Source organism: Balaenoptera borealis (assembly GCF_965194805.1).
Source record: "Balaenoptera borealis genome assembly, chromosome: 9".
NCBI classification, from domain to species: domain Eukaryota; kingdom Metazoa; phylum Chordata; class Mammalia; order Artiodactyla; family Balaenopteridae; genus Balaenoptera; species Balaenoptera borealis.
Genome location: NC_138873.1, coordinates 553427 through 581407, shown reverse-complemented (window position 1 = coordinate 581407; position 27981 = coordinate 553427). Strand labels below are relative to the sequence as shown.

Below are 27981 nucleotides of genomic sequence, written 5' to 3'. Positions count from 1 at the left end.
GTGGCGTGGCGTGGCGTGGCGTGGCTTGCGTCATCCCTCGGCGCCGCGGCCGGGAGCCGTAAGTCATGGAGGTAAAGTTGGTGTCACCGGTTCTCCTGAGCGCGCCCCTCGGAGTGCGGCGCGGGAAGCGCCGTCCGGGCCGCAGCTGGTGCCGCGGCGGAGGAGGGCGGCCGTGCTTGCGCTGGGTGGGCGCCTGCTGGACCCGTCCCGCCCGCCCTCCTGCCTCTTGGCGCCGTCCGACCCCACGTCGTTCCTGGGGCCCGAGGTCCCGGCGGCAGTCCGCGAGGACGTGGTGTGGGGGCCGAGGGGATGCCCTGCGCGCGTGTGGAGGCTCTGTTCACCGGGGCCGGGGGCGTGCTCGCACAACGCGCCGTTGGTTATAGTTTTTGTTCTGAGTGGCCTTCGCCCCTAAGGGAAGTTTTCGGTAGGTGGTACCCTGAGCAGTGTGGGAAGTATGTGTAGGAATACTCGCCTCTGGCTCACATTTGCAAGTCAGAATTACATTGGACATTTTTAGGCCATTTTGATAACGTAAAACTAAATCACAAGGGTCTCATTAACTGACCGTAGATCGGATTCAGTGGGGTTGCCTCAAAATAAGGATTTTACTTACATTCCTGTCTCAGGGAGTTCAATGTCAGTCATCTATCAGCAGTTTTAGCACTAGCTGCTACTTTCTGAGTAGTATGTGCTAGGTGCTTTTCAAGTATTATCTCTAATTACGGCAACCAGAGAAGGTGTTTGCACTACCCCATGCTGCTCTGGACAAGACACTGAAGTATCAAAAATGGCGTGGGAGGTGCACATACATGCACACAAACATGCAGGGTTTCTGGCTTCTAGTGGGGGACAGGCATGTTCCTGAGTGTAATACACAGGATGATGTATTTATTGTCATGAGTGACAATCAGAGCATTGCAGCATCTAATGTTTGTTGATTTGAGGTTGGATTTTATTGCCTAACAGAGTATGGGCTTAAAAGTTAACATAGAAGCCACCTTGTAGAATTGTATGTGTGTTGGTAGGGGTAGAATATAGCCATTCCTTAAATCTGAAGGTCTTGGAGACTTGGAGGGGTGTATTGCAGCTCAGGGTAGGAGGAGCCAATCATTCATGTAACTCTTATTTTTCATTTGTTGTGTGCCAGGGTCTATGCTGTGTCCTGGGGATACAATGTTGTATAAGACGTGGTCTCTGTGCTCTAAGATCTTACTGTTTGGTTGAGTCTGAGGGACAACTGTGTTGATCTAGTGTCTACAACCAAAAGAGACCCTTTTTACAACTTCAGGTGCCAAATCCAGGGCCCGCTTTGCTAGTGGAGTAGATGGGCTTTTGTGCAGAAATATCATTTCTGCCTGTCACCTGTCACTCCAGAACTACAGCTCATTCCTTTAGAGTTCGAATCCTTTTTAAAAATGCAGAGAGTCCCTTTTGATGCGAATGTGACCTTTTAGAGTTATATTTCTGTGTTAGTCCAGAGACAAACCACACTAGTTTTTGCACTAAGATAATTTGATATAAAGAATTAACTAGGTAAAAATTGTTAACTAGTTATCTGAAAGGATAAAAAGAGAGCTCTGCAAGTAGTATTGTGGACACGGCAGCTGCGGGAAGCAGTCACTCCCCCTAGGACTGAGGGAGCTAAGGGAAGTGGTCGGAATTTTAAAGCTTAGAAACTTAGAGGAGGGCCCCTGCATGGCTGAAACTCAGGGGTCTAAGGAGGAAACTGAGCTGCCCAGCTACGTGTAAGGGCCTGGCAAGTCTGGGAAGCAGAGTTCTGAAGGGAAGGCACTGACGCATGGTGTCGTGTCTGTGGTGGGCGTTCGGTGGTAAAGCTGGGCCTACAGGTGTCGGGAAGACTGCACACTGAGTTCAGCTGCCGCTGCAGGGCAGTGCAGGAATAGGAATAGGAACAAAGGAATAGGAATAGGAAGGAATAGGAATAGGAACAAAGGAATAGGAAGGAATAGGAATAGGAACAAAGGAATAGGAAGGAATAGGAATAGGAACAAAGGAATAGGAAGGAATAGGACTAGGAAGGAATAGGACTAGGAAGGAATAGGAATAGGAAGGAATAGGAATAGGAAGGAATAGGAATAGGAAGGAATAGGAATAGGAAGGAATAGGAATAGGAAGGAATAGGAATAGGAACAAAGGAATAGGAAGGAATAGGAATAGGAACAAAGGAATAGGAAGGAATAGGAATAGGAAGGAATAGGAATAGGAACAAAGGAATAGGAAGGAATAGGAATAGGAACAAAGGAATAGGAAGGAATAGGAATAGGAAGGAATAGGAATAGGAAGGAATAGGAATAGGAAGGAATAGGAATAGGAACAAAGGAATAGGAAGGAATAGGAATAGGAAGGAATAGGAATAGGAACAAAGGAATAGGAAGGAATAGGAATAGGAAGGAATAGGAATAGGAACAAAGGAATAGGAAGGAATAGGAATAGGAACAAAGGAATAGGAAGGAATAGGAATAGGAAGGAATAGGAATAGGAACAAAGGAATAGGAAGGAATAGGAATAGGAAGGAATAGGAATAGGAAGGAATAGGAATAGGAAGGAATAGGAATAGGAAGGAATAGGAATAGGAAGGAATAGGAATAGGAACAAAGGAATAGGAAGGAATAGGAATAGGAACAAAGGAATAGGAAGGAATAGGAATAGGAAGGAATAGGAATAGGAACAAAGGAATAGGAAGGAATAGGAATAGGAACAAAGGAATAGGAATAGGAAGGAATAGGAATAGGAAGGAATAGGAATAGGAACAAAGGAATAGGAAGGAATAGGAATAGGAACAAAGGAATAGGAAGGAATAGGAATAGGAAGGAATAGGAATAGGAAGGAATAGGAATAGGAAGGAATAGGAATAGGAACAAAGGAATAGGAAGGAATAGGAATAGGAACAAAGGAATAGGAAGGAATAGGAATAGGAAGGAATAGGAATAGGAAGGAATAGGAATAGGAACAAAGGAATAGGAAGGAATAGGAATAGGAACAAAGGAATAGGAAGGAATAGGAATAGGAAGGAATAGGAATAGGAAGGAATAGGAATAGGAAGGAATAGGAATAGGAATAGGAAGCGCACAGGAAGCCCCAGGCTGCAGGCGGCGGGAGCAAGTCCCCTCTCCCGCCGCCGTCCCGCAGTGCTCCTAGGGGTGTGCACCGGCTGGCTGAGCAGGTGTCCCAGAGGACCACTGAATGTTCCACACGAGTCTCGGCAGCACCTCACCTGCTAGGGCCTGAAAGGAGTGCCTGACAACCAGGCCTGAGAGGGGGAAGTGAAGCCTCTGGGGACAGGGTGACAGGGTGACGCTGACCGGGAGGGAGGAACCGAGGCTGGCTGGCTTCCAGATCAGGGAGCTGCCAGCACGTACTGATGTTAGAACACAGAGACCCCTGAACTTGATACATCACATAAAGACCCCGGGTCAGTTTCAGACCTAGAATGTGATCTCTTTGCAGGTTTATAAGATGAGCTTCGTGTAATGTCGGGAAAATTATGAAAATTTGGTTTTATTTAATCCTTCATGGAAAAGCAGTGTGGTTTGCTGCTTTTTACACCATATAGGGAGTCAGAGTTATGCTTTTTGCTTCTCTTTTAACTCATTATGCTTGATTTTCTGTTCTCCCACCCCTCATTAAAAATGCTTATTTTGATAACTTTGGGATAGCAAAGGAATGCTGAAAGGAATAAGGCCCTATCCATAAAATATACTGAGCTTCTGTAAATTCTTAAATACTATGATTAATAAAGTAATTTAAAATCTTTAAACATTTATTTGGAAATATTTGCATAAGTAATCTTTAGTTAATATTTGATCACAATGTTTTAATTGTATAGTTCTCATGGCATTCGGAAAGTGTGTTAATACAGTAGCTATACCTGAGTATATTCTATACTCAGAATAGAATATACTCAGAATAGACAGAATAGAATTTTCATGTGACTTAAATACATACTAAAATTAATTTTTACTTCCTGTTAAACAGTGTGTTTTATGTTTTATATTTCAGATATTAATAGAGGATCCTATTACCACGTGTCTTTCTCCTTCAGTGTATGATATGATTTGTAAACTCGGGTTTGAAGCCAGAGAAAATTGCGATATCAGTAGTATTGTAACTCAAAATGGTGAAGTATGCTGGACGACAATTACAGACTGTGTGGTTTATACAGAATCAGGTTTGTACTTTCTCTGAAGCCCAAACGCCCGTCAATACTGTTGCATTTAAAATGTCTTGACCTGTAAAATTTCCCTCTCTGCTCATTGCTTTTTGGGTTAGGAGATGTTATAGTACAGGCTTAATTTGAAGTTATAGTACAGGCTTAATTTGAAAGAGAAAAGGAATCGGTGTGGAAAGAGGGAATGTGGCCAGAGAAGCATAGGAGAGTTAAGGGAAAGCTGGGCTCTGAAAACCAGGTGTGAGAAGGAAGGGGTCGGGGGGCAGTGAGGGCTGAGGGGCTCTCAGCTCACGGCCCGTGATCCAGGTGGAAGAGGGAAGAAGATAGAAGTCATATGAATTCAGGGTATAGAGTGACCAGTGATATGTGCAATTATTTTAAATGTCTTCCAGGCATTCTTGTATGTCTTTTGAAGTAGGGATGTGGGTTGGGAAAAATAATAATAATTGTAAAAATTATAAGCGAATGTGCTGTGGCCCAGCAATTCCATCCAGGAACATACAAGACAGGCCCAGTCACAGGTATGAACATGTGTTTGTGCCAAGTTACTGCAGCATTCTGTAATAGAAAAGAAAGAAAGAAAGAAAAAACATTGCAAATAGCCAAATGTCAAGCAGTAGTGGATTGATTAAGTAAATTAGGGGAAAAAAAAAAAAAAAAATGCCTGCAAGGGAATATTATGCAGTGGTGAAAAAGAGTGAGGAGGCCCATCTTTCTGATCCAGAAATCTCTCTGAGCTGTATGGCTGAGTGAAAATATAGGAGGAGCACATATTTGTGTTATTTGCTTGTGTATGTATAAATATTTCTAAATACGCCCAAGGAATTTATAACAGTAGCTGCTATAGGAAGGAGAACTGGTGGCAGGAGGGAGACTTTCACCCTTTTATATTTTTTGGTCGTGAACCATGTGAATGTTCAACCAAAACTTATCAAAAAAAACAAAACCAAAAATTCATATTCTAAATACGTTCCAAAATAATTAATAATAATTATTATTAATAATGTCATTGGAAATCTCATAGTCTAATAATGTTACATTAAAAAGTCAGGTTAAAATATTTTATATAACAACATGAAGCTGATTTTGTACAAACTTATATACAGATAAAGAGATTGAAAAAATGAAAAAATATTTGTTATCTTCTTTGAACCTTTCTGTATTTTTCAAACTCGCTAATGAGAGTTTTTCTTTTATAATCAGATGAACACTTTGTAACTTATTTTCAACAACATGAGTATCTGTATTGTAAGTTCAATTATAAACTTGTTGCCAACTTTATGGAAATTTCATAATTAAAACCCTTTTTCTTTGATGATTTAGGCATTTGCATCACACGATGTGGAGCTGTGGTACTAACTTGCTTTCTTATCCTTGAAGCCCAGGGTCTGGATTACGGGGGAAGCGTGAGGCTGCTGGGCCCTGTGTGCCAGGCTGTCCACTTACATTTGTCGTCTCTGACCAAGGGGCAGTTTGAAACGCGATATTCTCCGGGGCTCCAGTGGACAGGTGTTCCAGAGGTTCGGCTTTTGAACAACCTTTAGAAATAAAAGACTGCAGATTCCACTTAGAGGCCCTTATTACTTGCTGATTTTAAAGGGGTCTCCTCCATCCTCTGGGCCCTCAGCTGTAAGAAGGCTTGAGTGTTGCAAGGCAAAGTTGGAGCTGTTTGCAAAGCCCGCAAAGCCTGAGCTGAGAGACATCCTTTGACCAAAGGAAGTTTTTGGATGCGGTGTCAGGATTGGGGTTTAGGGACGTAGTTTGGTGCATGGGTGCTGGTCCTGGGACAGAGAAAAATGGACAGCTCCAGAAAAAAAGAAAGACCTTACAGACCGGTAGTAAGGTGTTCCTGAGACGGTGGGACCGGGAGACCGGAGGTGGGGGTGCTTGGCTTGTTGAGGGCGAATAGAAGGGAGGAGGAGTAGCTTGGGGCCCAGACCTTGTTTTGGATGGCTTGATGGTTGGTTTGGTGGTTGGTTCAAACCAACCATTTCACTTGGAACATTAAATGATTACAGTAGAGCAGTAACTATAAAAGAGTCTAATTCTAAAATACTTTGGATTTCCTAATGTAGGGTGGAAGGGTGTTCCCTTTTCCCTGTGTAGTAGCGCCCTTAAGTGGCAGGGTGAGCTGCCTTATGTTTATCTATTTTTAAGAACTAATCAAAATGGGAAATAAGATTTAGGTCAAAATATTTGACCTTTCAATTTACAATTATGCCAGATTTATTGCTTTTAATAAGCATTTAAATAAATAAAGAACTTTCCAAAAACTCCTTAGATATTGAACGTCTAAGGAGTTACACATCTCTCTTGATTCTTTGGATATTGCTATATTTATATAGAAAATGTTTACCTATACCAAAAAAGTCATTAAAATATGCCAATTGAAATCATTAGAGGTTTGAACTCCATTAATAGAACTGTGCCTTTGAGAATAATACTTATTGAACACGAATTCTAACATATGTCTTATTCTAAACAGTTATTTCCTGAAATGTTTGATGCCTTGGGAAGTCTTCAATCTCTTGCTATTTCTCTTAGCTTAATGAAGCTGACATCATGTCTGGAGCGAGCCCTGGCTGACGTAAGTTTGAGGACTCTTTCGTTGTTGGTCCAGTAAAGTGTCAGAAAGAACATTAACCTGTTTTGCAGTTTCGCTCAGATTTCTTGATTTTAAGTATTGTTTTCCTATACAATCACTTAGCACAGATTTTTAAAATATTTTTCTTTTTGAATGATTATGAGATCAAAAACGGCAGTGTCTTCGGTACTTTTGTCCTCTCATTTGTACAGACGCTTGCTTTATGGGCGATTTTTTTGTTAACATCATCTGACTCATAATACGATTGTTACACAATATTTGTTTGAATTTTAGGTGTATTTACTGATTGGGAAGGAATGCCCCTTTCTTTTAAGAGATCTGATTGCGTCTGAGGAGCTCGCTCAAGTCTTTGGGCAGTCTGTGGTAAGCTTGTTCACCTAAACCTGATGGAGTAGACACAGCACAAAACAGTCGATGTTAGCTGTACTTCTGTTCCTCAAAAATTGATGCTCTGTTAGGAAAAAATTAATTTCAGTGATTCAAGCATATTTTCCTTTCTCACATCCCCTTTCCAGCCAAAAGACACACCTCCCTCTTGTCCTGAGTGTTAATGTGGTTTGATAACAGCCTCTGGTGTGATGACTGCTGGTGTGAGGGCCTCAGGTGTAAGAGCCTCAGGTGTAGTGGTAACCTTTGATGTGATGACCTCTGGTGGGATAGCCTCTGATATAATAACCTCCGGGGGGCCAGGCAAATGAGCAACTTGAAGTCTTTTGATCCACTGATTACGTATTAATTATAATACTAATTCTGCAAGTTATAAATGATAATACTAACTTATTCTAGAATAAAATTTTAACCCTTTAAAGAGTGATATTATAGTTTTATTATTAAAAAAAATCAATATTTTTAACATGCGAGAAATTATACCTTTTGCAGCTGTTCAAACTTACCGTGGAAAAAAAATTTAGATGCCAATTAAAAAACATGCAGAGCTATGTACGTTTTCAGACCTTCTAGAGGCCACATGATCAAGATCGTTTAAGACCAGTGAATAACCTTCAGGCAACTGAATAAGGCCGGGCTGAGGTGAAGGAGGAAGCCAGGGTAGTGCCAAGCCGGGAGGACACTACAAACAAGACATTAAGAAATCCATTGTCAGTAGAGCTTTCCCACTCTTACTGTGGTTCCTTACCCCTTGTCAGCTTAAGGATTGTTTTCTTTGGCGGAGGGTGTGGAGGGAAGTGCAGACTGCTTGGTGTCACGCTGAATTCTTAAGTTCCGTCGTTTTCTTCTGCTCTTTGTTTCCTGCCTGTGTTGTGCAGTGAGCCTTTTGCCTACCCGCAGCCCTTTTAGCTCCCAGATAATTTTCCTAGTTCGTTGGCATATATATTTCTGATTGCCCAGATGGTATGAACAATTAATTTAAAATAATACTAAATTTAAAACAATATTAAATTATTAATATTATAGTCATTAACATTTAATTAAGTTAATAGTAAAGTATTTAAAATTAGTGTGAGAGCCAAGACTTCCCCGAATAGCATCGAAGGACCGGCTGTCAAGCTTTTTGACATTGAATTGAAACCCCTCTTTATAACTTTCTGCCCTTCGAGGGAAATCCAGAATGCATCTGTCTCCTCTTCCCAGCGAGCCTTTAAGTTGTGTGAAGACAGCTTCTGTCCTCTCCTGAGTCTCCTGGAGGCTCAGCTCTTCTTTCGTATGACATGGGGTTGAGTTCTTTTTGTCTCTGAACGGCTTCCGTTCTTCTGAATCTCCTCTAAGGTGTGGTGCTCCAGACCCAGAGGTAGCCCATGGAAAGGTATAATTATTGCAGTTTGATAAGCAGGGTCCTTGTATTGGGAGGGTCTTTGCTTTGTAGATGGAGGGACAGAGCAGGTGAACGGTGAGCTTCAAGTCAGAGAAGAGGCTGGAGCCTCTGTGGTCTGGCCCTTCGTCACTGCCCCTGTATTTTATCACGAGCACATGCTGCTTACTGTGGAGTTTCTGTTTATCACTTTCTGTTTTATTTTATCTAGATACTGACAGTGTTGGTGTATGGTATGAAAGCAGTGTAGCCTGGGTGGGATCTCATCCCCCATTGTGGCTTTGTGGCCTCTGAAACCTTGGTCTCACCTCTCCTTGTTTATATTTTTCTCTTCTGCATAGTGGGAATAATAGTACTTTCCTCCGAGGTTGTCCTGAGGGTGAGTGAGTAACAAACACAAAATGTGTCTGACATGTTGAATGCTCAGCAAGTGTTGGTCTGTTATTATTGTCATCGTTACTGTATAGCGTTGGTTCCATTAATTCCAAGAAGAGAGCTCACATAATCCCAGTGTTGTATTGGTTTGCTCAGTGACCCGGTGATCTGCCCCCTCTCCACCTAGATGGACGTGCTCAAGGTCTTCGTGGGCTCTCCGTGCGGACTCAACCTTCGCAACGTCCTGTGGCACGGCTTCGCGGCACCTCAGGAGATTCCTCCAAAGTAAGGTGCTGGGGGAGGGATTCTCTCTCTTTTTTGATATACTTAAGAGTTTGTTTTATTTTGAATTTCACATCAAGGAAAGGTGTATTTTGAGAAGAATGAGAGTTTGGGGACAGGATTTTGAAGATAAAACTGAATGTTAGTGGCAGAATGACTGGTGTGGTGATAGGGTTATGATTTCACTGACTTGCGCCCCAGAAGCGCAGGTAGTGACGGGCACAGCACCCTGGTGCGTGGGAGACCCGAGGTTCAAGCTCACAGGTTTCTGAGACGTCAGTGGTCTTCCTGACCACTGCAGAGCTCCATCCCCACAGCCCGTGGAGTTTTCTGCAATTTAATGCTGTTTTATTTTCTTAATTTTAAACCTTTGTTTTTTGAAAGTAGAGCTTTTTATATGTGTGCTGAGTTCGTTTTTCTAATGGATCTCTATGGTATTTTCCACTAGATACTGTTCAATGATGATATTGTTGACAGCAGGATTGGGTCAACTACTAAAGGGTTACCTTCAACAAACTAAGTTCACATTGGCACATCGACCTTTCATAACTCTTACAAGCTTAGAGGATTTGATCGTTTTCCCTGGTAAGTACCACATGCCACATTTTCCCCTGAATATATTTCTGTAAAGATATTTATAGAGTTATTAAATAGCACTGAGACTTGAACTCCGTAGGTGGAATAGTTATTCTCCAGGGGCAAGATGCCTTTGACAGTTTCATGAAGAACCTCTTAAATTTGGCCACATCAACCTTTACCTCTTCCCACAGTGCCCCCAGGGTTGTCTGAGGGCCACGGCTATGTGACTCAACGTTAATGATAAAGTTAGTTCATTGTGCAGATATGTTGGCATACAAATGGCTTTGGACCAGTTTCTAATGCACTTTCCCTTCTCCTTTTAGCTCTCGTGCCTTTGTACTCATAATCATTATGCCAAAAGTACCAGTAGTATAAATGTTCTCCTATATCATCTTTTGTTTTCACGAGAAAGCCATTTACCAAATTAGTGGGGTTGGGGGACACAGGACTTTGAAAGAGCAATTAAACCATGTGTTTGCTCCAGGCTCATTCTTTTCCACTTTGGCTGAAGTCTTGTGTCTGTATTTGCTGATGTTAATCCTGGAGGGAACAGTACAGATCATCTTGGTCCCGGCAGTCTTAGCCTTTTTGTATCATGGATCCTTCTGGTAGTCAGGTGACTGCCAATAATGTATATATTCTTTAAGACTTTATTTTTGTAGAGCAGTTCTAAGTTTACAGCAACATCAAGAGGGAGGTGTGGAGATTTCCCGTCCACACCCCCCCCCCCATGCACAGCCTCCCCCATTATCAACATCTCCCACCAGAGGGTACATTTTTTACCAAGGATAAACCTACATTGACAAGTCATAATCACCTTAAGTCCATAGTTTACCTTTGGGTTCACACTTGGTTCCTGTATCTTCTGAAGATATATTTAATTTTCTTGGTCAGTGTGATCAGCTTGTTGACCCTGAACTCCTCTACTCAAAGTTGTTGTAGCTTAAATCACTAAAGAGATGTAGTTGCCTACGTTCCGTTTTTCCAAGGGTATCTGTGGTCACCTGCAACCCTGGCCCTAGTTCAGGTGGTCTCACGCTTAGGTGGCACGCTGCCCGGGGCCCACGGTTTATCTTCCTGAAGAGGTCGGCTCAGTGGCATCACTCCCTAAGTGTGTTCACACCTTTTTTTCAGTTGATTAGTGTGGTCGTGCTTAAAAATATTTGCTATTTTTACAGATGTTACTTATGAGGTGCTTTCAGTATTAGAAGAAGTGATGAAGAAATCCACTTTTATACTAAAAATCATGTTGCCATATTGGGAAGTTGCATTAATCAACTTCAAGTCAAACAGGTACCTGAAGTGTGGCATTACAAAGTGGTCATTGGCAGCTTGGAGGCCAGGCCTTCTTAAAACCCTAACCTTCCTGCTTTGTCGTTGTTGGAGTTGGAGCAGGGAGGAGCGGGACTGACTCAAGAGCAGACCCGAGCATAGAATATCTTCATATAATTAACTAAAAGGCATCTTGTAACTGTGATTTAAACATTATTTTTTTGTACAGTTTTTGTACAATTAATAAAGATAATTATTTTTTATTTAACTAATAAATTTATTTTTATTTAAAAATTAAAAAAAAATTTTTTGGCTGCACTGTGCAGCTTCTGGGATTTCAGTTCCCCCATCAGGGATTGAACCCGAGCCACAGCAGTGAAAGCCCGGAATCCTAGCCACTAGGCCACCAGGGAACTCCCTGATAATTATTTTTCAGAATCAACTTATTAATATTTTTTTGAGTTCTTATTGTGACTGAAACATGGTGTCCAATGTTAGAGAATCATGAGAGAAAGAAGATGTGAGTTTGTCTCTGTATTCCCTGGGGAGCAAGCCCAGGAGCATAAGCATCAGGAGGTCAGTGGTCTTTGCTTCCTTTCAAGTTACCTGATCCTGATCTGTACATTTGATTGGATACCTTGAGAACCCACTGAAATCCTGGTTTCTGAGTATTTTTTAGAAGTGATGAAACAAGTCTAGCAGATCTTTGATGACACTTTATTCTACTGCAGCTGCTAAAAATGTTTCATCATACATTAAAACACTGGAAAATAGTTTTGTAGTCACTAGTCTAATGAGACTTCGATTCTGTTTTTGTTTCTCATATTAATGAGTAATGTCACTCCTCCTTGCTTTGGACACATATTGGTAGTATCTGGAATACAGTACCCTTATTATGGTGTTGGTGCCAGTGTTTACTTTGAAAACATGAAGTTTTGCTTATTTCCTTCAATTTCACAGGTTTGCTGACTGTGCCATCTTGTTATTGGTGCAACTAGAGACTGGACTTAGGAAAGTTTTTGCCACAGTTAACAAATGTCCAAAGAGACTTCTGACTGCTGAGGTACACTGCTTTAAATGGTTGATGGTGACTGTTGTTGCTGTATCGACATTTTTCTGTGCCTAATTAAAAGTTTTTAATATCATATTTTTGCTTATTGTTAAATGAATTTTTTAGCTAAGAACTTTCTTTGGAAGGCTTGACTGTCATTTTTTGTGGCTTCCTATTGTGATTTTATATGTTACATATTTATTTTATTTGTGATTGTCTTTGAGGGTTCTGTCATATTTCCAAGCAGTCTTTTAAACCTAATGGTGTCATAAAATGAGTTGATGCTTATGTTTTCTCTGCAGCCATATTTACTGGTGTACTACTGTAACCCCGTGAGGTGGGCCGTGGGTGGTCTACAGCACGCCCTTCTCGAAGGATACTGCTTCCTTTTGGCCAAAGCCGCCAGGGAGGCCTAGCAATGTCTCTGGCTGGCCGTGGGCCTAGTCAGCTGTGGGAGAATCCATTAGGTAGGGGAAAGGGAGAATATATATTATGGGACAAACAGCAGCATCTGCCATACTTGGTATTCTTGTTTCTTTCACTAGTTCAGCTTCCTCTTTTTGCCCCTTTATATAGGCATTCCTCAGAATTCTGTTCTCAACCCTGTACTCTCTTTATATTTATTCCTTGGGAGACCTCACATAATACCATGCCTTAAGCTGTTGCCTGTGTGGGAGCAACACCAATTAGTAAATACTTTGAAACTAATAAAAATGAAAGCACAACATGGCAAAAGTTGTTGATGCAGCTAAAGCAGTGCCAAGAGGGCAATTTATAGCATTAAGTTCCAGCAGTCTCCAAGGCATTGTCTCTAATTCATGGTTCTTTGATCTCCTGAGTTAGGTTTGCACCTGTTTGTTGAATATCTTCATATGAGTTTTCCCCAGCATCTCAAATTTACTTTATTTCAGAAAAGCAAATTTTTTCTTCCACAAATTTGTTCTCTGGTATTCCTTATTATCCTTATCCTCTGAATTGCTCTGCACCAAGCTTTAGCACCATCATATGCTCTGCCTGCACTCCATTCTCCTCATGGACCTGCCCTGCCGATCGGTTCTACCCCTGATTTGTCTGTGGTCCTTCAGTGCTGAGGCCTCACCTGGCTCCCCATCACACTCACCTGGTAACTCATCTCCCACAAGTCTTCGTGATTCTCCTTCTCTAACCCATTCTCACACTGCCACTAATTATTTTCTAGACTCACGAGTATTCCTGTGTCTTTTATGGTTTCCTCTGCTTAGAAACCTTCCATGGCTCCCAGCGCCTGCCTGCAAGGCTCACGCTTCTGCATGGCTTGTAAGGATGTCAGAGTCTGGCCTCAGCCTTTCTCCAGTTTGTTTTCCCTCTGATTCCCCAGCATAATTTAAGCTCCTCGCCAGTTCCTGAACATGCGTGTCTTTCCTCTCACTTTGCCCACTGTCCCCTGCCTGACCACTCCCGGCCACAGTGGTGACCTCCCAGAGCCACATCTACTCAGATCTAACAGCTGCTTTTCTCTGCGTTCTCTTTCTGTCTTATCTTGAGGCAGTTCCGCTTTGCCTTATGTGCATTTTTGTAGAGCTCTCTGGTGTAGGCCCCTTTGGAGTGGGTCATCCATATTTATGTCCGCTGGTGCCCACACCCGGTGCCTTTCATGTAGGCTCTGCCCAGTCCAGTGTTGTGGAGTGAAGCCTGGGTCTTCCAGCAGAAACTAGAGCCCCAGTTGTCACAGCTCTCACTCGAGTGCTCTTAGAATTGACTTCATGGTAACATGACCAGTCACTGCACGGCTCTGTGGTGTCATGAATTTGGTTATTTAGTTGTCATTTCACTGCACAAATAAATAGTGTGACTGTTTCTACAGAGGATGTAGTTTATCGAAGAACATCTTAAATTTTAGCTCAGGCTTTTATCCAGAATAAACATAGCATCAATTTATTTACAAAGCAATACATACATGAAAATTATAAAGTGCTGTGCAAATGCCGTAATTATTTATTGAATACTTGTTATGGCGTAAGGTCTCTTCAGAATCAGTGCAGGATATGAAGATGAGCAAAGACCTAGTGACTTTTAGAAGCTTGTATGTATTAGGGGTGAGAGGTAAGACATTTATACCAACTCCATAAAATAAGGTAGAAGTTGGGCATTCCCTGGCAGTCCAGTGGTTAGGACTACGCAATTTCTGTGCCGTGGCCCGGCTTCGATCCCTGGTCGGGGAACTAAGATCCCTCAAGCTGCACGGCGTGGCAGAAAAAAAAAAAGGTAGAAGTTAATTCACATCGTTTATGGCGATGAATGAAAAGTTCAGCTTTTTTGAGGAAGTAGTGGGGATATTTAGTAGGCAATTGAGTATTTAGAATAGAGCTTGGAAAAAATTTTAGGTCAGCAATACATGGGCTTTAGAGTCATCTGCACAGTAATAAATGTTCAGGAGTATTTGATAATATTAAAATGAAAATATGTAAATAAGCATTAATAAGTATAACACATTTCTTGAGCACTTGACTTCCACAAGATACTGATTTTGACACACGGTGTGTAAAATCCTGCTGAATTCCCCAGCAGCCTTTGAGATGGGCATTCCTCACTTCCAGTTTTGCAGAGGAACCTGAGCATGGAGGTGCTCAGGGTTTCACTTGTAGAAGGTGTGGACGATGGAATTAGAGTGCTGAGGCAGCCTGGCCCCGAGCCGTGTCTATCAAGTCTGGGCTAATTATACCAAGACGCATGAGAAACAAAGGTTATTTGTTGGAGAAAATATTCAGTTGTGCTCACTTGCACACAAATACCAGCCATCAGTAGAAGTGCTCTGTGTGAGTAGTGATTTGTGAAGTTGTGGCATCATAAGTGTTAGAAGTAGCTGAAAGATGTTAAAAAAAAAAAGAGAAAAAAAATGCTTGGAGGGTAAAATATTTAAGTATGCTAGTCAAATGTATGCTTTAAAAGCCCAGTTTGTATGAAGAAATTGAACAGCCATTTTATCCTTAATTTGCAAAATAAAAATGCTGTTTTCTTATCAAGTCCTTAAACTCAATTACAAACTTTAAATTCAAATCTATAAGATCATAAAGACCCCTTAACTGAGATATGCTGATTTAGATCAGACCTCTGGAAATCTGGACTATGATACTTCTGACTTTTATTGTCATTTCTATCCAGTATTTATTACTGCTTTCACTCAGGCCTGATTCTCAAATATTGGCATTAACCTAAAATGTGGAGCTAATAATTGAAGTCACAAATAAGCCAGATGCTTTCTGTCTGTGATCAGTAGTCCATGAACAATAAAAAAACATTTCTCAACAGAAAAGAAAAAAAAAAAGAAGTATCTGAGCTACAGTACTTGTGAGAGCAGTATTCTAACACGGCTAAACCACCAGGGTTGCTGTATTTTCATGTCTTTTATATTGTGTTTATGTTGTCAATGACATTCTTCCCAAAGTGTTGCTAGATAAAGATTTATTTACAAAAGAAGGTTTCATATTTGTGGCCCTGTGCTAGAATTTTTTCCTGCTTTGAATAGTGTCACACTACTTGTATTTTGCTTTAATTATTTCTTTTATTTCCTTTTCTGAAGTCAACAGCTCTTTATACTACCTTTGATGAGGTAAGTAAACTTATAAGGTATTTTGAAACAAATAAAACATTGTATTCTTTTAAAATTAAAATTAAAATTAAAGATCAGCCATAAATCATATGCTTACAGGAAAATGTTGATAGTCATATAAGCAAAAGAAAAAAGAAAAAGGTGTTGATAATGTTGAATATAGTTTTCAGACTAATTGAGACCCAGTCTTATTAACCTAGTTTCTAAAGTTATGGAAAGGCCATAACATACATATATACACACATATATGCATATACACATACACAGTGTATGCAAATACACATAAACACACATATACACGTATACCTGTATACACACACTACACATAAACACACATAAATACACATATACACATATATGCACATAAATGCACACACACACATACATGAATATACATAAACACACATATACACATATACATATATATGCACATAAATGCACACACACACATACATGAATATACATAAACACACATATACACATATACATATATATGCACATAAATGCACACACACACATACATGAATATACATAAACACACATATACACATATACATATATATGCACATAAATGCACACACACACATACATGAATATACATAAACACACATATACACATATACATATATATGCACATAAATGCACACACACACATACATGAATATACATAAACACACATATACACATATACATATATATGCACATAAATGCACACACACATACATGAATATACATAAACACACATATACACATATACATATATATGCACATAAATGCACACACACACATACATGAATATACATAAACACACATATACACATATACACATATATATGCACATAAATGCACACACACACATACATGAATATACATAAACACACATATACACATATACATATATATGCACATAAATGCACACACACACATACATGAATATACATAAACACACATATACACATATACATATATATGCACATAAATGCACACACACACATACATGAATATACATAAACACACATATACACATATACATATATATGCACATAAATGCACACACACACATACATGAATATACATAAACACACATATACACATATACATATATATGCACATAAATGCACACACACACATACATGAATATACATAAACACACATAAATACACATATATATGCACATAAATGCACACACACACATATACATGAATATACATAAACACACATATACACATATACATATATATGCACATAAATGCACACACACACATACATGAATATACATAAACACACATATACACATATACATATATATGCACATAAATGCACACACACACATACATGAATATACATAAACACACATACACACACCTATATACATGTAAATATACATAAACACATACAATTAAGAATACATATATATATATCTTCTTAAAGTCATTGTATTGGTTGAGAAAACCTTTTCTGAACAGGTGGCTGCTACGTTCTTAAGACTGTCCTTATTTCATTTAATCTGCTTTGGACTTACACAGCATGTCGTACCAAATGTACAATATCTTTTGACACTGAAAGTTCTGTATGTGTACAGATTAACTGTGTTAATCAGCTTACTTCTTTTTGGTGTTCTAGATATTGGCAAAACACTTGAATGATGGTAAAATCAATCAGCTTCCTCTTTTCCTTGGAGAGCCTGCAATGGTAAAGTATTAGGCATTTACAATCTAACATCCTTTATTTATGGATGTGATTAGCACTTCTCAGAAAATGATGTTAATTTTGGCTTGTGACGTGCCCATAAGAAATGCTTCTGAAGCATTGCCATGTCTGAACTTCATTGTCTGTGCAACTGTCATTTGCTGGCTCTGAGCCCAGCTCAGGTACTGTGCTTCATGCTTTTTGTTTAAATGTCCTTCTCCTAAGGCCTGATGACTTTGCTGACCTGATTCTGAGCAATATTTGAATTTGTGGCTTTTGTATTGCACTGGTAGCAGGGACTGCATCTGCTTCGTGAATGACAGCAAAGTCAGATGCGACTAGTAAGACAGAGTGTTGGATGAGAAGGTGGTTATTTAGAGCCATTTTCTACTTATCACAGTTTTGTATTTTATGAAGTTACTGCAGTGACTACTTTGGACTGTAAATAGAATTTTCATATTTTCTCCTTTTAACTGGGAGTTAGCAACCTAGGTTCCAGTTCCGGCTGTGTGACACTAGGCAGATTCCATACGCTCTCTGGGCATCCTTTCTGCCATCAGGAAATTAGGATGATTGAACTAGTTTGTCTAATTCTGTTTGTCCATCAGCAATTTGCCTGGGTCAGCAAATTGGGTTTTCTGACTCAATTTCCTCTATGTTGTGGAAGAGTCCTTGGATTTCTGCCATTAAGAAAGAAGCAGTGTCTTCATAGGGCTTCAAAAGTAAACAAGTGATGTGAGAGAGGACTTGTAAGAAGGAGAACCAGAGGGGAAAGAAAAATGGTGTTGTCCATGCAAGAGCGCAGCAGTGGATTCTTTTATTGATTGGAAGGTTGGCTTCCAAATGTGGTCAACTCAGTTCTCGTTTTTCAGGAGGGTGAGAATGAGAAAGGGTGCTTTTACTAAACACTGGAGCCATGCAAGCAGTTTTGTAGCCCTGGTGGTGAGTTCTACAAACTTCTTAGGTTCTTATCAATCAGCCAAGGAGCAGATACAGAAACAGGGCTCCCCAGGACATCCTGCCTGAGGAGCAGGATGTACAGTTACAGACAACGGGGCTCCCTCAGGGGGGTCCTGCCTGAGGTGGTGGGGTGCAGGTACCGAGGACGGGGTTTCCTCAGGGCCGTCCTGAGCTAGTGGGGTGCGGTCCTGCCTGAGGTAGTCCAGAGCAGCGATAAAGCCAAGAGGTCCCAGGGACTATCGTAACTTGATACTTTTCCGTTGTGTGACCTTGAATGACTCTCTTTTTCAGGCTAACTTTTCTGTAATCAACATTGCAGCTCCTCAGATGTTTCGGGCTTGCCCTTTCTGGGCCTTCGGACTTTCCTTCTTTCTGCTGAGAACACTAACCAAATATTTTCTGTGTCCTTTTTTTGATAGGAATTTCTCTGGGATTTCCTGAACCATCAGGAAGGTCCCCGTCTAAGAGATCGTTTAAGCCATGGGGAAATCAGTTTACCTGAATTTCCGAAAGAAGCAGCCAATCAGTTGATTGCATTTTCCTTTGTACTTTTACTCAGATTTATTGATGAAGATCTATTATCAATGTTCAAGGTAATGTGTAGGAAAGAAAATTAATTAGATTCACTGTCATTAAGTTATGAAGGAATGTAGTTTATTTTCAAATGTAATTAATTATATTTTAATCATCTTTTGTTTTAATTTATATGAGTACAGTGTGCCTCCATCTGAACATGTGTACATGTGTACAGGTCTTGTCTATAACAAATAAATCAATATTACTTGATCTCACCTAAAATAATTCACCCTATTTCCTAAGCATACATTTGCTTGTGTTTTTAACAGTGATGGGATATTGCAAACCAGAGAACAAAGTATAAAACAGTATTAACTAAATAAATTGGAAAAATTTACAGAGTACTACTAAATGAGAGAGTAGAATATTTGCATTTGTCAATAAACTGTAATTCTTTTATATTTTAAAAGAAATAATTTAGGTTAGATTGTTAGTTATATTTTAATCTTTTTTTCAGACTGTACATGTAACAATTATGGTAAAATTTGTTTCAAAATTCCAACAGGATAGAAAAATTAATACAAAAAGTGAAAGTTCTCAGGAATCCCTCTCCCAGAGGTGACTGCTGTCAGTAGCTGGGTGTCTGTGCTTCCACATCTTTCCATGAGCCTGCAGTGCGGGTTCCAAAGCAGGACATACTCTGTTTTGTAACTAGCATTTCATTAACAGTTTATTTTTGGCAACTTTGTTCTACTTTACTGTATCTCAGCTGCTTGATACCCCATCTTATCAATGTGTCATTATTTGTCTAAGCTATCCTTCATTGATGGGTGATTTAGAATTTTCTCTGCTGTGGAAAATGTCTAACTATGATGCTGAAATTCTTTTGTGAACTTCCCGTTAATGTCTTTGCTCTGTTTTATTCAGTTTCATTTTCCTCACTGGTTTGTTAGCCTTATTTGCCATTTTCAGAGTATGTGTTGCTTGTTACCGGTCTTTAGGTTTTGATGTTTTTTCTCTCTGACTTATGCATTTGAAGTCGTTGTTAAAAGACCCTTTGCTTTCCAAAATTATAAATGTATTCATATGTTTTCCTGTATAGTTTTATAGCTTTTTTCCTCATTTACATCTATTGATCCAGCTGGAATTTATTTCACCTGGGAGTGAGTTAGAGAATCTAGCTGTACTTTTTTTCTTTTTTTAACAAATTGCTTGCAAGTTGGCCGAACACCATTTAGAGAATAAATATCTCTATACTGTGTGCACTGGACTCCAGACCTGGACTCTCTCTGCCTGTCTTTACTAAGCTTCATGATACAGTTTGATATCTGAGAGATTACTTTCCCGCCCCTCTTCTTCTTCAGAATTGTCCTGCCTCTTCTCTAATTGTTATTATTCCAGTGAACCTGTGTAGTTAAAATAAACACAAAGCCCAAGCCCAAACAACCAGCCCACAGGAATGGGCTCCTGATGGATTCATGTGGGGATAATTGACATTTTTGCAAGATTGAACATTGTCCCCTGACACAGGCCAGTGCCCACTCTTCAGTCTCCACGTTCAATCCTCTACCTCAAGCTGGTGCCCCAGATCTGCGTCCCCCTCCTCTGCCACCCCCACTGCTCCCCTGAGCCCCTGGGAGGGGTGTGGCCCCCATGTGTCCCCACTGTGCTCTGAGGCTCTCCTGGGGTTCCTGTCTCGGGGAGAAGCCGCGTGTGCTGTGGTGGCTGCCGGCTCGTCACCGACTTCAGGTGTGAGTCCTGGCGACCCCGCCGGACGTTCACCACACAGTGAGGGCTGGTTCCTCTCTGCTCCGTGTAGCACCCGTGTAGGTATCTGCGTGAGTGAGAGTTGAGTGCGTCTCTTCTCCAAGTAACGACTAACCATATGAGTTGTTTTGTGCTATTGAGAGTTCTAGGTAGTTACTGCTTATACGTAGGAAAGCTCTTGACTTTTGTGTATTAAATTTGTCCACTCTCAACTCACTGACTTTGTAATAGTCCGCCAACTTGGGTTTTCCAGTTATACAGATGTGTCAGCTGTAAATAATGTTATTTTTACTCTTTTAAAAATGTATGTTTGGCAATTGAGTGTTTATAGTATGTAATCCTCTTTTAGTTATATTGATTTTTAATGTTTAAATCCTTTTTTTTTAAAATTTATTTATTTATTTATTTATTTATTTTTGGCTGTGTTGGGTCTTCGTTTCTGTGCGAGGGCTTTCTCCAGTTGCGGCGAGCGGGGGCCACTCCTCATCGCGGTGCGCGGGCCTCTCACTGTTGCGGCCTCTCCCGTTGCGGAGCACAGGCTCCAGACGCGCAGGCTCAGTAGTTGTGGCTCACGGGCTTAGTTGCTCCGCGGCATGTGGGATCCCCCCATACCAGGGCTCAAACCCGTGTCCCCTGCATTGGCAGGCAGATTCTTAACCACTGCGCCACCAGGGAAGCCCAATGTTTAAATTCTTATGTCCTAGTTTTTTAGGAGAATCTCTTACATTTTCCAATTGTTTAGCATCTTTTTTTCCCCCATTTATTTCTTGTTTTGCTGCATTGTGGACAGAGTGGCCTTTGTAATTTATCATTGTTGATCAGCCTAATTTAAAAATTTTGTTGGTTATGGTTTGACTACTATGTTAGACCTATTTTAATGAAGAGTTTTGCTTTCTTTTAGCTGAGAGAACTATGTGAAGGAAGCTAATTGGAAATCGGGACTCTTAAATGACTTAAGATGCAATAGAAGAAAAGTAGAAGCCTGACCAGAAGTTGTAGTAACAATTGTCTGTTTTCTCTAAAGCAGGAAAAAGCAGCAGTGAGAGCATTGGTGAGTGTTGCAGAAGCCTACGGCGCTCGCTGCCATCCAGTTTCTCAGCTTAAAAAGCAGGTGTGTGGGGAGGGGCGTGTGCAGGTCAGTTGTTGCAGAGATTTGAGAGGTACAGGCCGGCCTTGTCCAGCCGGGCTGCAAGTTCGCAGACCTGGCTTTGTAGCCTGTGCGCCTCCTGGACGCATGGCCTTGGCCAAGCCACTGTGTCTTTCTAAGGTCCAGCAGTTAGGGCTGTGGTGGAGTTTGTGTCCTCGGCGTTCTTGGTACTTGATGGGTGGCTGAGTGCTGTTAACCTGGGACCGGTCATAGGTGTTGCTTTTCGGTGGTGAGGGACGCCAGCTTTATGAGGCCAGCCTCTGTTAACCTGTAAAGTAAACAAGCAAGCAACAAACTTTCTTAAGCATTTCTACCAGGAAGTTACAATTTGGTGAGTAGCTTAGGGACTTTATTTTCTGTATGGTAGGCGGTACGAGGGGGCAAAAATGGGGTCGTCTCCAAGAATATATAATAATCATGATAGTTGCTAACTGAGAAATTCTAAAAGGAAGCTGTAAAATCAGCACAGAATGGATTGGGGAGATTTGCAGTGGCGCTGGGGAGAAGCCGAGCCTGGAGAAGACAGGTCCTGAGTAGCGTCAGGTGGGAGGGGGTTATCAGCAGATGTGCAGGAGCAGAATCCAGCGGCGTTCTGTCCTTGCTGTTTGAGGGAAGGAAGCAGCCTGAGTTCCTGTGTCAGCGGGTCCTGTTTGCGATGGCGCGTTGGGCTGCTCTGGTACCTTTATCCACTCTCATCGCACTGTCTGCCCATAGTGATTCCGAGCTTCCAGAACAAAAGCCGGTAGAAGGAGGACCCAGAAGCATTCAGGGAGGGAGGCTTTAACGAAGGAGGGAAGGTTCTGGAAGGAAGAGAAGCTTCGAGGAGCCAGCCTTCCTGCTCCTTGGCTGCTGCTTCCAGGTCCCTGGTCGACGCCCCTTCCTTTCCCCACAGTGGGCGTTTTGCACCTTCACCTTTTCCGTGGCATCGTACTCCCGCCGCATGTGATTTAGTCACCTTTTATTCTGCAGCCGATCTTGCATCCTGTTCTTTCGAAGTCCGCTGCTCGGGGTGTCAGCTGCGTAACAAAGTACCTCGTTTGGTGGCATCAACAACAACCACTTAATTTGCTTGTGCTTTTGTGGGTCATAAATTTGGGACGGGCTCTGCCGGGCAGGAACCCATCTGAGGAGTGGAAGTCTGTGCTGGGTGCTCAGCCAGCTGCACCCGAGCGGAGGTGGGGACGAGGGGAGGGGCCCGTCTCCGACCTGCTTCTCCCTGTGTTCTCAAGGCCACGGCCATTCGCCACGGCTGGCCCCGACCAGGGGCGGGGACACGGACCAACTCTCACCAGGAGGCGTCAGAAGACTTTTGGACACTTCCTTGGAATCCCATATTTCACCTGTCTCCCTTTACCTGATTTGATCGAGTAACAGACCCATCACCGAGTTTTAAAGTGTGGCATCTGTAACAGTTTTACAGATGTGTCTTTTCTTGGAAGTGATGACAACATCTGTAACAACTTAAAAACATATTTTCTAGAACATTATTTAAAAATCTTGAAAAGCAGTTGTACATTGTCCTGTCAGGTGCTGAGCTGTGAGAGGAGCATCGGAGTTTGGCCTCTGCTGCCTTTGCCTGAAGGATCCGAAAGGGAGGCTCAGCGGTGAGTGCCCCCCAAGTCACGCAGGCCTCCTGGGGGTCCGAGAACATCAGCCTCTGAACGGTTTTTTTTCTCTGGCAAGCCCGTCGGGAGACAGATCCCAAGGAGGGGTTGCTAGGTCTTGGTGACTGGAGGGCCAAGACTGGGGGTTCAGGGCCCGGTCGTGGGGGAACCGTTTGCAGAGACCAAGGGCACAGGGACGAGAGGCAGGCCTCGTGGGGAGGAGGGTGGCATCTGGCAGAAATGGTTAGTGGACGGTGTGACAGCGGGTCTGAAGCTCAGGAGAGGAGTGGGCGTGGACACGCTGCAGAGTCAGCTCGAGGGAGGACTCTCGCGGGTCACGGCATCTTCTGACAGCACGTGCATCACCCACAGTGTGTTGTGTCGTTTATTTTTACCTCTCCCTCTGATGGTGGCTTTTTCATTTTATTTTTGGGGAAAGCAAGTTGCAGATTGAGTGCTTTGCTCGGTGAACCACTGAAATAAATATTATTCTGCACTGGCACTAATTAGGCATCTTGCTCATTGTCATGTATCTTTAAATGTTTTCTGTTTTTCAGATCAGAAGGTAATTCTGAAATAAATGCCTGCCGCTCTTTAATCACAGAAATCGTGGCTGAGCTGTGTCACCATGTGCCCGAGACCCACCGCGTTCCTCTCGACTCGGAGCACCTTCCTCCTGAGAAGTAAGTTCAGGGTATCCTGGGTGAAGTATATTGGGGTCGCTGACTTCGCAGTTTTCTGTGTTTGAAGTCTTACACGTTGAAGGTAGTGTTAGAATCCCACTGTGTCCCAGGAGGAATTATTAGATAAGCCCTGATGGTGCGTGCGTTGGTCTGTCTGACGGACGTTACAACACACGATCTGTTCTCACCATCAACACCCGCCCAGTGTAACGATTGCAGCAGGAAACCGAGACCGCGTTGGAGGCCGCGGCAGGTGTGCAGGCCGCGGAGGACCGGCGACCATAGGCCCTCGGGACTCTCGCTCTGCCCTGCAGGTGGCCCCAGCTGCTCCGTGAGCTCTGCAGCATCCCTGTCCGGACCCTCTTCTGCCCCCGAGCCGTCCTGGAGGTGCTGGCCATGCTCCGCAAGATCGGCGCCCACTGCCGCCGCGTGTGTGGCCAGGTGGCCGCCTGCGCGGAGCTGAGGCGCCGGCAGTGGGAGGACAGGAGCCTGCGCTCCCGGCAGCGGCGGAACTACCTGCGCCTGGTTCACAGGTGCGCGGCTCGCGGGTCTCGTTTAGAGGAGCTCTTCTGGGCAGCTCTTAACCTCTGGGTACACTTCTACCCCTGACTTCAGAGAAATACTTATTTTCAGGAAAAGTTACATATGTGTCACTTTAAAATACCATTTATAATTTTGGGATATGGGTTCTACGGACTCAAATGAATATTTGGATTTAAAATATAACAGCAGATTTACCTGGGGATGCCAGCGTTGTGTATTTTAGAATGTGCTACATTCTCACGAAATTACCATTTTGGACAAATTCCTAGAATTTTTGGGTTGAATGGTATCTGTGCTTATGAAGCTTTTAGTAAGTATTCCTTTGCTTTCGGAAGGTTACAGCCGATTTACACCCTCAGCGGCGGCTGATGAGATGATGCTGTGACATCACATCCTTCCCGAAAACGGGATATGTTTTAAAATTCCTCCCGGGAAGACTGGAGTCTGACTTTAACTGGAATTTGGTCCCAGAGACGTGGAACCCATTCTCACGTTTAAGCCATTTGTGTTTCTCCTCTTGGGAGAGTCCTTTGCTGAACGTTGACTTGTAAGGAAGGAGCCGCCGCTGGGCAAAGGGACCGGGAGCCGAGCGGCGGGACCGGGAGCCGAGCGGCGGGACCGGGTGCCGAGCGGCGGAGCCCGGTCCTCAGAGCCGGCAGGGCGCCGCGGGCTCAGAACCGGGCGAGGAGCTCAGGCCCAAGGGTGGGGGGCATCCCGCACGGCCTGCAGGGCCCGGGGCCAGGGCCCCTGGGAAAACGGCTGTCCGCCCAAGAGTGTTCTTTTGAGAAGTTTGGATTTAAGGACTTTTGAAGGAAGGAGTGGTTAGGGGAAACATTTTTCTCCTTATAAAGGTGATAAATACTTAGTTTATTAACTTTTAACTTACTTTATCTATTTTTAGTATTAAGCTTCTGTCTCCTATGCTTTACCTGATTTTATTGCTGATTGCACTGGAATCGGTCAACATTCATGTGGTTCTTGGGAAAAATACTTCAGAATATCAGCAGTATCTAAGGTCAGTGTCCTCACTTACAGAAGACGAAGCTGTGATTTGGTAATTCTGAATCATGTTCACTCCTGTTGGTTATTTTCTTGGTGATTTTTTTCAACCCCACAGTCTGGTCCTGAACTGTTCTCTGTGGACTTCAGTGCAAATTTGTGAGCCTTTAAAACTGACACGTTTCAGAAAATTTAATGTGATTTACATGTGAATGACTTCGGAATTCCTCCCTCTGGTGTAAGAATAATGTCCAGACAGTGTTATCGGGAGGAAGCTGGAGAGGCTGCCACCGTCTCGGGCAGCTGTGCGGATGCCTGGGGCCAGGCCGCGGCTCAAAACCGTGGACTGTCTCTGCCGCGGGGCCGCCCCGGGTACTGTAGGGTGGTGCCCTCCACCCACTAGACGCCAGTAGCCCCCAGTTGTGATGACTAAAAACGGCTCAGATATTGCCACAGTCCTCTGGGGGCAAAATCACCCTAAGTGAAAGCTACGCCTCTAGACAAAGGGTCTGTGGATTTTCATCGTATTATTCTTTTAACTTCTCCCTAAGTGTGAAAATTTCAAAAATTCATAGTTGGAGAAAATTTTAGGCTACTTGGGAAACTTTGAGGAGAACTTGGAAAATGTGAAAATGGCACTTCTTCCCATCAGTCAGAGGTAATTCCCCTGTGAACTTTCTGACGAATTATCTTTCAGGAAAAGCCTTTCAACAGCAATAGCTGCTCCAGGTGGGACGTGTCTCCTTTGAAGGGGTGGCCCCTCTCTCCGTCAGGGCGGGTGAGGCTGGTTATCAGGGTGGGAACAGGAGGCACAGCTCCCGAGGTCCTGTGTCCTGTGGGTTTACTACGCGTGAGTGTGGTCCAGACGGCCTCTAAGGTCCTTTCTGGAACCGAGTCCCATCAGCTAAGAGCATCCGTCGTATGTGGATTTGGGAGAGAAAGATGGAGGGTGTGTGAGCTGTGTGGAGTCTGGGCGTCCACCCCCTCCAGTGACACTCTAGTTCGGCGTTCTTCTCCTTCATCCAATTTGTATTCTCTCATTGCTGTTTTGAATGTATTTCTTTTTCTTGAATCCTCAGACAAAAATTAACTACAGAACTTTAGTTGTAATTTCAAAATGAAGGGGATACCTTTAAATCATTATTGCATTTTACAAGGGAATAGATAAAGAAATTGATGTCTTTCTTTTAAACAGGTTCTTAAAGTCCATCTTGCAGTACACAGAGAACCTGGCGGCTTACACCAGCCAAGACAAGAACAAGTGGGATGAAGCTGTCAATCTCACACAGGCGGCCTTGTTGAAAATTTGGACTTTTAGTGAGAAGAAACAAATGCTAATACATTTAGCCAAGAAATCCGCCGGTAAAGTAGTCTAATAAGTCAGGATGCTTTGGGATCTATCAGAAAACCCGACCTGAGTAGACTTCACAGCATGTGAGTTGAAAATCCAAAGGCAGGGTGGATTCCAGGTACTGCTTGATCAGGGCACAAGGTCCCTTGCTCTGCAGTTTCCTGATTTGCTTTTCGCAAGTTGTTGGTGTGAACCTCAGGCTGAATCCTTGGGAACCAAATGGCCGTAGCAGTTTTGGACCTCATCTCCCAATGCATACTGTCCAGAGGAGAGATTTTTCTCACCCAGGTGTCACCCAGGAATGGGCAGCTTCATCTTACTGGCCACAGGCCTAATCTTGAAACGATGGCTGTGGCCAAGACCCTGCCCTGCACTCACCAGTCAGGCTGGGTGGACGTCTACTCCTGGACCGGCCACTGGGGCGTAGAGGGAGGGCTTGAGCTGGTCACCCTTGTCCCTGGAGCTGAGAGTAAGGTTGATATGATTCAGATCTCGAGGGAGAGGGTTGGGGAGGAACAGCTCCTGGAAGGCGCTGGGCAGCAAGCCTAACGGTCAGCACGTCCCTGGGTTTCCAGGTTTGGTGGGTTTAGTGCAGGAACCAGGAAGGCAGAGGAGTGAGGGCCAGGGCTGCAGCCGGAAGAGCCGGGTCAGCCCTCGCAGGAGGCCCTGGGTGGCCACTGCAGGAAGCTCCTCGTCTGCTTAGGTGGCAGCAGCAAGGCTGTGGTTCTCCAGGAACCCCTGCAGGGCTGCCCCCAACCCCAGTCTGTGTGTGCTCGGCTGCACCCACCTGCCGTGATGCACGGCCTCCTCCAGCCTTGCTGGCAGGTCTGGCCTCCCAGGAAGGACTTCCCACAGCCTGTTCTGGCTTCTCAGCTGTCAGAGATGAGCGTGGAGGCCGCCGTGGGGGAGGTGGGGCCGTGTGACAACAGCCATCCGTGTTCCATCTGTTGCTTCACCAGCCCAGTACCTGCAACCCCCTAGTAAAGTGAACTTGTGGGTAAAGACAGTGAAA

At 43.1% G+C, this 27981-nt stretch overlaps 1 protein-coding gene across 16 annotated transcripts; it reads left to right on the top strand.

The window, feature by feature from the left end:
- Positions 1-27981, top strand: ERMARD (ER membrane associated RNA degradation). Of its 16 annotated transcripts, XR_014248600.1 has the most exons (19): positions 1-71; positions 4021-4189; positions 5513-5709; positions 6675-6776; positions 7068-7157; positions 9125-9222; positions 9668-9804; positions 10977-11091; positions 12031-12133; positions 15681-15710; positions 17334-17402; positions 18779-18952; positions 21667-21753; positions 23317-23393; positions 23951-24076; positions 24391-24609; positions 25521-25634; positions 26170-26276; positions 26814-27001. XR_014248600.1 is itself a non-coding variant. In XM_082405800.1 (18 exons), exons 1-18 carry the CDS (start codon positions 66-68, stop codon positions 26992-26994), a joined length of 2034 nt encoding a protein of 677 aa, XP_082261926.1. In that variant the 5' UTR covers positions 1-65; the 3' UTR covers positions 26995-27981. The 16 variants fall into 16 exon arrangements, 15 of the variants coding, with proteins under 15 accessions (XP_082261926.1, XP_082261924.1, XP_082261928.1 ...); XM_082405800.1 differs by lacking the exon at positions 26170-26276 and having other exon boundaries at positions 5570-5709; positions 21670-21753; positions 26814-27981; XM_082405798.1 differs by lacking the exon at positions 26170-26276 and having other exon boundaries at positions 5570-5709; positions 26814-27981.

Coding starts and splice junctions, on each gene's coding strand:
- ERMARD (XM_082405789.1), top strand. Junction 4,190..5,512: donor TGTGGTTTATACAGAATCAG/GTTTGTACTTTC, acceptor TTGATGATTTAG/GCATTTGCATCACACGATGT. Junction 5,710..6,674: donor AGTGGACAGGTGTTCCAGAG/GTTCGGCTTTTG, acceptor TATTCTAAACAG/TTATTTCCTGAAATGTTTGA.